We start from the raw sequence: 11,798 nt of genomic DNA, 5'->3' as shown, positions 1-11,798 counted from the left end.
ACACTAACCATAACGACTTAACAATAAAATAATAAACAAATAAGAAAAAGATTCAATATTATTTTCACAAAGCACATAAATCATAACACAATGTTTAAATAACTATTAGTAAAATTTAATTACTTATTTTAACTCTTTAAGAAGTCTTAAAAATTTATTAATTTCTTTTATAATACTATTTTGCAAATTGTTTAGATAGAAGAATCATATATTTCCTACATATTTTCACAAATTTCTTAAGAAAAACAATAGTCAAACTAATCATTAACAAGGTACACATGCTGAGGACATAGCAATGTAATAATTATGTAACTTTTATTTATTAATTAAATTAAGGAGAGGATAACGACTTAACAATAAAATAATAAACAAATAAGAAAAAGATTCAATATTATTTTCACAAAGCACATAAATCATAACACAATGTTTAAATAACTATTAGTAAAATTTAATTACTTATTTTAACTCTTTAAGAAGTCTTAAAAATTTATTAATTTCTTTTATAATACTATTTTGCAAATTGTTTAGATAGAAGAATCATATATTTCCTACATATTTTCACAAATTTCTTAAGAAAAACAATAGTCAAACTAATCATTAACAAGGTACACATGCTGAGGACATAGCAATGTAATAATTATGTAACTTTTATTTATTAATTAAATTAAGGAGAGGGAATGCCATGCCAAAACATGTTAAATGCGAGACTTTGTCATCCTCCATTCATTAATAAATGTATTGAGACTCATTACTTAACTTAATCTAAACATTAGGTTATTAATAAAATAATCATGATTAGTAGCAGTCAGTGTATAAATTCAGTAAATAATTTATTTATTCTTTTTGTACCTATTTATAATACCGTTTCAATTAATTCACATTTTTAAAAGATCAATTGAATTAGATGAAAACAATAAATTAGTCAATGTTGTTTTTCAAAATCAATCTCATTATATTTAAATTAAAATAGCCAAGTGAGATATTTATATTCTCAAATAAACGAGATAAATTTATATAATTTATTTTAAATATTTATTTCTTCAATAATATTTTAGAAATTTTATTGAAATAGCATTGAAAGCTAATTTAAGTGGAAAATATGAAAATTGGATTCCATTGAAGGCAATGTGCGTAAAGCCTTACAGCGTCAGAGGCTATCAGCATACAGAAAATGAAAAAGAAGAAAATTGATAACTAGAAAAAGACACCCGACAGAACATTTTAAGCTTTGATCGAACTCGTTTTCATTAGAATCAGATACTCATAGGGCTATGAGGACCATTCAGAGCTGAAATTGCTGTCTGAATTTTTATCTGCAAAAACATCTTTCTCTTCTTCATCAGCCTGCAAAACATATCAAACAATTAAAAAAACAACTCAAAACGGAATGATAAGTGTCAAATTTGAACACATCAAACATCAATCTTTCCATTGATCTACTTGATAAGCTTTAATAATCAATATGGTGAAGATAAAGGTCTAAGAACGTTTTCAATTAATGATAGGCTTTTGCATTGGATTCGACCAATTCTTAACTTAACTTTTATTAATTCTTAACTTAATTTGCATTAGTATTTGCTTATACGGGGTGGTGCATATTTTAAAGATAGCTATAATAATGAAAATATACAAATAAATCAATTATGCAGTAAGCTTAATTAAGTATTGACATCAGATTCGAGAAGTGATAAAGATAAACAAACAATCTCATAATTACATTTGGATTTCTATGTTGGACTTTTATCCTTTAAAGTTTAAATAAGAACACTAAAAAAAATTGTATTTTTCTTTTATAAAATAATTGCCTAGACAGATTTTTTTTCCTTTAAGAGAGAAGTAAAAGAAACATTATTTTTTTTGAGTTAAATTAATTAATAGAAAAAATATATATAATTGTTTAAATTTTTATTTGTTACATGACAAGAGTTAATTTTAATTAACGAAAGATTTCATTTTTCAAAAATTGCTATCGTAAAAATGTTGAGGAAGAAATGGTTGGAATTAGTTCCACCAACAGGCAACCCTAAAATGAATATTTAGGGCTCTCATTCGATCTTCAGTGAAATTAAAACGATAAAGTTAAGTTGAGAGGATCCATTTCATAAACGGAATGATGATCAGTGTGAATCCCTACCGCTCTATATGTCATCGCAATCATTTTATGTTGAAAATGGGAAGAAAAAGAAGATCATCAAACGTTTTAGCATCTGAAAATTGACGAGAAATGATGGAGATTTGAGACCCTAATATAGGATACGAATTATTCCTAAAATCAAATCAACAGTGTTATTTCAAATAAACGTGCTGAAAATTGTACTGCGTGATGACTTGCGAGGAAGACGCTCTCATTTTCTTTTCAGAATGCAAAGCACGTTTTCAATTCTTGGTCTTTTTTCTTATTACGGGCACTGCATCTACCAACCAAATATTATTCTAAAGTTGGAATTTGTCTTCTTCAACTCGTACTATTATAAAAACAGGAAAAACAAAACACATCTGTTTCCTGTTTTTCCCACCTAGAAATTTCGGAGAAACTGAATCTGGCTGGTGGGGAAGTGAGAACTTCCTGAATATGTTCTCTTTCTCTTACTAGGTAGAAGGAGAAATAGATTATTTGCATTTGAAGAAAAATGCAAAGAACGACTGGTCCAGTCCAGATACAATGTAACAAAACAGACAGCAATGTTTCATCATAATCATTCTGGAATGCGTTGTTGCTCCAAATTTTCAGAGTAATGGGGCCACTTTGATTCTTTTTATACTTCTTACCTCTCCTATACATCAGTTTTTGTACCTAGATCAAGTGTGATTACTATTCTGAATTATAAGAATTTTCTTGAAAGGTATACGATTTAAATTTTATTCGATTGGGTCAAGTATTCTAATAAGATAAATCTTAAAATAAATTTTATATATATAGTGGCTATTGCATGATTCAGATTTCATTACGTAAAAGTGAAAGTTAAAACTAGGTCAGGCATCACTGCCTCAACACAGAACCCTACAACAGGAAAAAACGGAAAGGATGAATTGATTTTCAAAAGCATGCACAGTACAGTGCCTTTTGTTTTTCTTCTTTTGTCTTTTTAATTTCACCAAAAGTAATGGATGAGAAACAAAATATATGTATATTAAACACTGTGAAGAAAAAACATCTTCTCCAACAAAGGAAAATCCTATGATAATCTACCAAATCCAAAGAGCCAAACTTAATTTTTCTATCACCAACTGCCAGTAAGTATATAGAAATACAGAAACAAAAACATTATATAATTTGTTAGTGGACACTTTTTACTATATTACGTTATTTTAATGAATTAAAGTTTATATTAATTTAATTTATCTGTTAGAATATATATATATATATATATATATATATATATATATTATTTTGTTTATATTTGAAGTGTATTTTATGGTTTGAAGAATAATAATATTGGAGAAATAACATAAACTACGAAATTGTATAAAAAGACAAGAAGTGTAAGTGTATACTGAGGTAGTAATTTGTGTAACTATTTTTAATGTATTAATAGTTTATTTTCAATATTTTTTCTTCTTTATTTTATGTATGAATATTTTAAAGGTTAACATTTTACAATTTAAAAATATGAAATATATAACCATATAGACATCCGCCACTTATCTCCGTTCGGGGATAAAATCCTGCGCCGCTAATCAACTTATTAGTTGCTAATTGTCACTTCTGTTTTGACTGCTAGTTGTCACTTCTGTTTTGACTTAATTTTAATAAAACGCTAATTTTGTGCTATTTTCTAAAATCAATGTAGTTCTACTGCAGTGAGATATTTTGAAATTATTAAATAACCCATAATTATATACAATTCCTTATATTTTATCCTAATATTAGAAAAAAAATAGTTAAGGAAGAGACAAAAATGACAAAGACAGTATTAGACGTGTTGTTAAATGAGAATTAATAGAACATAAATTAGTTGACACTGAATTTATGTAAGGAAGAAAAAGTTCCTCCTCCAATAGTCTTTCTGATGAACACCAATTCTTAGTTTAGTTTTTTTTTTAAGTTGTTAACTATCAAGGTAGTCTTCAAAGAGTTTTAAAGACCAAATTAGTTAGTTCTTCAAAGACATTTTACCATTACTTTAACATTTTTTATTAAAAACACTAGACTCAAAGATTAATTTGATCCATCAAATTTTTTTATGTTATCACTACAGCTCTCCAAAAAAATAAATATGGTGATATTTCAAAATTTTAATTGATTATAACTTATTATAGATTTAATAGTTAAAGGAATGACTTAGAAAAAAAACTTCAAAATGTTAACATTGTGATAATTTAAAGTTTCAAGTGGTTAATTTGAAAATTATTTTTTGGAAAGATTGAAGAAAAAAAATGCTTGCCTCTAAAAAATGAGCTAGGCTGAAACTTTTAAATTCATAAGGTTCAAACTTAAATATTAAAAGGACTAAATTTCTTGCATTACTTCCTTTTCTCGATAACAATAAGATGATAAAATATCCAGCTTATCCTTGACCTTGAGAAGACAATCATAATGGTGGATTTACTACGTGAATATTAATATAATTTTTCCTATTGTTTTATTATTATTTTATTTGTCTTTTTTTTACAAGTTTAAAATAATATATATCTATTATATATTATTTTTTTTCTTTTATCCCAGACACCTCAGATTGGGAGAACATCGCGTTAAACACATTAAAGTTGGCACAACAGATAGTATGAATAGGTGAGAGAAGATATTCACTTATTAATGCTTCCTTCCTTGCTTTTGCATCATCCACTGTCAAACACAGGTCCTTACATTACAGTTACAATCATTGTCCCTAAAATACTCTGCGGCTTTTCCAATTTACTAAAGTGGTTCATTTCCCAATAATCAGTACATTATGCATGCTGATTGAGACGATAAACACGATTACTATTGGTTAAAATAAGTCAGACCAATAATATGTATAAGCAGAAAGATTATAACAGACTAAATCTTAAGGTATTTGGCTTAAGCTTTTAGGTTGGAATTGGTTTAAAATCTATAAGCTTATCGTTTAGGATTTATTTAAATAAAATTTTCTGGATTAATGTATTCAGAAAGTTATGAGATAAGTGATATTGAAATTTAGCAAAAGGGAAAAGTGGGAGACTAACCTCAATGAAGACTGTCTTCAAAAGTGTTCCTGAAAAAGAAGTGATATTGGCTGCAATGATCTTCAGCTTTAAAGATTCGAAAACCTGACACAGTTTTACCATTGTGTCTATCCTTTTACTACATGTCAAGCTCACCACAAACGTCTTGTCTCCCATGTATGCAACCCTCAGCTGTCATTCACCATCTCAATGAGTTTATAACACATGAGTGAGTATGAAATGCAGAAAAGAGTGATGAGCTATACCTCGATTACTTCAATTGGGGAATTTCTTGAAGTGGCAGAATCAAATAGCTGTTCCGTTCTCTTCTTCTTAGACCTGAGGAGAATAGGCAGGTCGTGATCAAATTCATAGGTTGGGTTCTTGAGCTTCCCAGATTCCAGATCCAAAATCTCTGCTTCGATTCTCTTCTCTTGCTCATGCAAGTGCTGGATGTATTCAATAGCATCCTTAATGATAGAAGCTTTGTCCATCTGTAAAAATTCGCCATCAACAACCAAATTAATACGTGTCTGCCACCTATCTCCTATACTAGCTAGCTGCTAGATGCTTATTACTTTTTCTGAAAGCGAAATGAACAACACTAAGTTATATAGGTGGGGTTTGTCAACACTGTTAGCATATATACCTTACTGATGTTGGGGACCACGGCTCTAAGCGCAAAGAGCCTTTCGTTCAGCTTCTTCCTCCTATTCCTCTCCGAAACAATGTTCTTTGATGCCATCGATGAAGCACCACCGTCCGGAGAGCTTGAATCATAGTACCCGGACATCGCCGCCTCATCCATTGCCCAGCTGCATGTCCAATCACCAAATTCTTTTAATTAGTAATTCAATATCCCTTATGTTTATATATACCAACATGATGAACGGTTGATTAACTGCTTTATGGAGAATAAGGAAAATCTTGTGAGTTGTGATTACCTATCAAGCTCTTGGTTTTGGAAGAAGGTGTCCCAGAAATGGTTGTACTCCCCACCCATATTTTCCATGGTTGGAAAGTTTGAGGTTGTAACGGACAGAAGGAGGAAGGTTTTGATCCTTTTCTTTCTTTCCCTTCTTTTATGGTGTGTTTTCACCTAATGTTTTTCTGTGCTAGATGGGTGCAGGGTGGGATACAACATTCACACGAATATGCATATATATATATATATATATATATGGAGAGGAGAGGAAGCGATGGAGATGAGAATGTTTGTTTCCTAGTTTGCTGCTTCCCAGAAACAGCGACCGAGACCGTCAAACAATGTGTGTCTCTGAGGCCGCGTTATTCACATTAATAATTAATCATGGATTCAACCACAAAATATATATTATTTATTATATTAGGAAAACTCTTCACAGATCTTACGTCATCACACTGTATCGTATCCCGTGCGTTTACATTTTATATTTTATGTGGAAATATGTTTATTAATATTTCAAATGGGATGAAATATAGTCAATTTTTTTTTAATTTTAAATGTGTACATTCTCTTGTTATCTAAATAAGTGAAATTAGTTATTCTTAATATATATTTTTGTTTTAGATTAATGATTCGGACTAATTAGATATTGTATTTTAAAATATTAATTTAATTGAATTGAATTTTAGCTTTTTCGTAAATTTAAGTATTTTTAATTAAGTTTTTTATAAAAATTGTGTTTTATTAAGTATCAAGTCTTTAATTCAGTCCTCACATATAAAAACAAAAAAAAACAATTTAATTTTAAATCTTGCATAAATTTTACTATTTTGAATAGATTATTCATTAAAAAAATTGTTGTATTGAGTTTTTAATTTTTTTCTATTAGATTATGTTTATCAGTTGTATGACCATTTGATTTTATAATTCCAAACAAAAATAAAATAAAATTGCAATATGATTTTATTCAGTTCAGTTTGAAAAAAAAATAAATAAATTTTTTGGTACAACATGAACGACTTTTCTTAAGTTCATAATAATCTTTGTGCACCTTTCCTAATAAAAAGTTTGTTTGGACGTGAAGGACTTGTGTATTGTATGACTAGTCAACGATCAGGCGGTCGACCTTCCAACAAGGGAATGACAGATCCATCTGGAATAGTCAATAATAAGAATTAGTCTGAGCAATAATAGTTACTAATGGGCAACTAATGAGAATAATAGTCATTGATTGACAATTAATAAGAATAATATCATTTGTTATATATTGACAGGTAATTAACTTTGATTACTTATTCTTATTATAGAATTATTGAGTAAACCACTAACTTGAGTGTCAGAGTGTCTTTGACAGGTAACTCCCATAGTTTGGACAAGGGAGAGAGAAAAAGTGAACAATACAATTTGGATAATGCAAGATCTTCAAGAAGTTCATCTAGGTGAAAATGTTTTGAGTAAGAGATCTCAACATCTTACCCGAAACAGATCTTATTTTGAATCATTTAGATAAAATAAATTCATATTCATAATACTCTTAAGATAATGAAATATATATTTTAGTTTTGTCCAATGTTGTTTTTTAGGTGAAAAACTATATTTTACTTAACAAATTTACAACAAAAACTATATTAGGTCAAGTAATTATAAATGGAGAAGATTTTCATTCTTTTCTTAGAGTCTAAAAGGACCTTTATCAACGTATGATGGCCTAACAACATTAGAATGCATAGACATGACTTATCTATATAAACTCTCTTAAGTACTTTTATTATATAAGCTTCTTAATATATAAAAAAGAACACATTTATTTAAATACTTAATTTATAACCCCAAACTAAAATTCCTGTCAATAATAATAATAATATATTAATATATATTAGAGTTGGGTTTGATTTAAGTCGTTTTTAAAAATTCAAATAACATCAAATTGAACAGCTCAACTCTTACAAAACAGAATCAAAAATTTTTCAGACTTATTCACTTATAGATTATATGGATTGGTTTTTAGTTTTTCTCCTTTTATTTGATTTTAAACACCTCTATACTTCCCTTAAGTCCACACTCAACCCATATCCCCTTAATGACTCTCGGAAAATGATAAAAAATGGAATCTCCCCATTTCAACATCTCTGCCATTTTCCGAATTATAAAATGTCTCAACATCTCTGTGAAGTTAAATGCTTATTATATTATTTTAGAAATATCACGTGTAATGAAAATAAAATTAATTTATAGTATAAATAGGTATAAACTTCATTAATAAATTAATTTGATAAAATTTAAAATTAGAAGTGCTCTAGCTCATCTTAATGGACATATAAACTCATATCGACAATACTTTCGTAAAACAAATGACAAATGTTTATCAATCATTGTGGCAGAAGAGCACACGCAAAAATTTATTTTTGTTTCTAATTTTTTGCTTTTGCTTAAACCAGTAACAAAAGTAGATTTTGCTTGGGTTCCTTGTTAAGATTGATAATAGTGTATTTTGTCAACGCTTCTGTTTCTGTACCGTAGTCATTCTTTTTAACAAAAATCATTTCAATACATTAATCTCTCTGTTTACAAATAGCAGCGTAACTATGACATAAAGTGGTTTATCATTAACTAGTTATTCACTTGAATGAATTTAAAAAAGAGATGAAATGAATTTATGAATTTGAAAGGATTTGAAACTAATTTTTTTTTTGTTTATTTGAATGGATTTTGAAGTTAAGTGAGAGTGGATTTGGAAGTATATTTTTTTAATCTGTCATATCAATCAAATTTTACACTAATTTTCATAAACTTTATTTTTAAAATTTATTTTCACTTACTTTTAAAATCTTTTCAAATAAACAACAAAAAATTTACATTCAAATCTTTTCAAATTCATTCAATCACTTTCCTTCAAATTTATTCAAATAAACAAAAACCTGTAGGAAAGAAAATAAATATTCTGAAAACTATTTTTATGTTATTTATTTATTTTGGTATTGGTTCGAAGAGAAGGTATTGTTTTTGTTGTACACTTTAAATGCTGTTATCTAATCATATGAGTAAATTCTAGGAAGGTTCTAGTGGATGCTCCTATTTTGTACTAAGTAAAACTATGTTTCTGCAGTGAACACTGTTGTAGTTTGTGAACGTCGCAGCGATAGATTTCAACCTCGTAAGTAGACAGTGGCAGATCCAGAATTTTTTTGTTAGGAGACACAATAAATAATAATTTATTATAGTTTTACTAAAATAAAATATTCATATATATTTTACAAAATATATATAATACTTCTTAAAAAAACATGATATCATGACAAGGAAAAACTCTAAAATGCTTATATTTGTATACTTTGAAAATATTCTACAATTTTTTCCTTGTCAATACTATAAAAAGATAGATATTTTTTTATATATGTAACTAAACAATCATTTAACTATTTATCTCACGTGTGATTATACATTTTATTTTTTTTAAAAAATCATTTATTGCTAATTTAATTGAAAGTTTATATTTTATGTTATACAAAAATGGATACTCTTGTTTGAAAATGTTTTCGTTAGAAAAAAAAGTGTATTAATATAAAAGGAAGTCACTTTTGAAATACTATTAAAGATTAATATGTAAGTATAAATCTTACATTGAATTAAAATAGAAAATTACAATAATGAATGCAATAAAGTTTTAAATTGGAAATAGTATTACTCTTTTATGTGAGTTGATTTAAAATTTTATTGATATTATTTGTCTTGTGAGTTAATATATCGATATAGACCCATCATAAACATTTTTTTTAAAGTGTTGTAATTACCATAACTAAAATTAAAATTAATTTTAGACCATCATATAATATTCATTTTAGTTTGTATCAACATTTTTTTGACAAAGATAAAACAATTTCATTAAATGGGACATGTAACAAGACAATGACTAATATATATTGTTAACGAGACATGTGAAACACTATTATTAATATAGTCATATTTGTCATTTAAACAAAATTAAGAGTAAATTTTTGTTTGTGTGTATGTAATAGAACTTTTTATAATTTTTTCACTACAAAAATTATTAATATTATCGACGGATTTTTATCGACGAATATATTTTTATCGGTAAATTTTCATTATCGACAGTATTACCGACGAATTTTGAATTTTATTTATCAACGGCCAAAAGTCTTCGGTAAATCTGTCGATAACTGACATACACATTACCGACAGACATGTTCCATCGGTAAATCCATCGGTAATGTCAATGTCACTTATCGACGATTTTACCGAAGGCTTTTGACCGTCGGTAAAAAAAGCGGGAATTTTCCCGTTCATTATTTCACTTACCGACATTACCGACGAATTTACCGAAGGTCCATGTTCGTTGGTAAAAAGAGCGAGAATTTTCCCGCCCAAATTCTGCCTCAAGTGTCAATATATGTGGCAAAGACGCTCATTTCTCCTTATTTTCTTTACCAACTCAGTTTCACACCACCACTACTCATTTCTCTTTACCGTCTTGTGGCTTCAGCTCTCTACCATTGCGGGTTGCTCTCCACCATCGCAGGATAGTCTCCACCATCACGGGATGCTTTGAACTTTTCCGGCGAGCTCCACTTTTCCGACAAACTCAAGTTTTCTGGTGGGCTGTTGTAGAGTTCATTTGTGCGATTAGAAACATTACCGGTATTAAACTTTTCCGATGAGCTCAACTCTACATGATAAAATGACACAACATCACTGGTCCTAAACCGGTCCTAAATTTTTCCGGCGAGCTCAACTCTCTATGATAAAATGACACAACATCACCGGTCCTAAACTTTTCCAGCGAGCTCAACTCTCCATGATTCCCTATGGTTATTCGCGTGATGCCATTTTGGTGGCGGAGTTCGTGGAAATGAAAAAAAAAATTGACACAGGAACGAAGGAAGAAGAAGAAGATGAACCAGGTCACGACATTTACCGACGGATTTATCGAAGGCCTAGATCTTTTGATAATTACCGAAGGCTTTACTAACGACCAAAAGTCTTCGGTAATTACCGACGGACGAAAGATCTGTCGGTAAAGTTTACCGACAACGTTTTTATCGACGGTATGTTGGCCATCGATAAGTCGTCGATAAATGCTAATTATCGACGGATTTTATACATTACCGACGAATTATGACCGTCGGTAATCTTAAAGTATTTCAAACCCTTGTTTATCAAATTTGTCTTTCACTTATGTGAAATAAAAATAAGTGTAAATATGAGGTTAGTATAATAAATAATAAATATCTAAAATTTAACTTATTTCTCAATTTCATTTTATTTATTTTAACTAAATTTATTAAGTTTATTTATATTTCAAACGTTTTATTTAATATTTTAAATACATAAGAAAAACATTTTGAATTATTGATTCATTATCCATATGACTTAGAATCAATAAGAATCAACAGTTCATCAGGTAAATAATTTTTTCTCTTTTAATATTTTATTTAAAAATTATCAATATTTATCAAATATATTTTTATCTAACAAAACAAAACGTTATTAAAGCAAATGATAAAGAAAATTTGAGTTATTTACAGTAAGACACATTTTTATTTTTAACTGATAAATATATTTGAAACATTAAATAAATTTAATAAAATATATTTAACTAAAAAAAGTTAAATTTACATATTTCTATGAAAGATTAAATTATTCTAAAGTTAAAAAAAAATACTAATTTTAATTTTTACTAAAGATAAAAGTATATTTAATCATAATATTCAACATTATCTAATGAAAA

General features: G+C 28.1%; 1 protein-coding gene across 1 annotated transcript; it reads right to left on the bottom strand.

Annotated features, from left to right (window-relative positions):
- Positions 1-1,085: 1,085 nt before the first annotated feature.
- On the bottom strand, positions 1,086-6,463 carry LOC108322140 (transcription factor bHLH35). Its single transcript, XM_017554129.2, is given in 6 exon segments — positions 1,086-1,319; positions 1,321-1,344; positions 5,149-5,319; positions 5,394-5,621; positions 5,777-5,942; positions 6,072-6,463. Coding segments are annotated over 6 exon segments (723 nt in total). The 5' UTR covers positions 6,140-6,463; the 3' UTR covers positions 1,086-1,253.
- Positions 6,464-11,798: the final 5,335 nt, after the last annotated feature.

Source organism: Vigna angularis, chromosome 1, assembly GCF_016808095.1.
Source record: "Vigna angularis cultivar LongXiaoDou No.4 chromosome 1, ASM1680809v1, whole genome shotgun sequence".
NCBI lineage: Eukaryota > Viridiplantae > Streptophyta > Magnoliopsida > Fabales > Fabaceae > Vigna > Vigna angularis.
The sequence above is the reverse complement of the archived record's forward strand: the minus strand, read 5'-3'. Positions and strand labels throughout refer to the sequence as shown.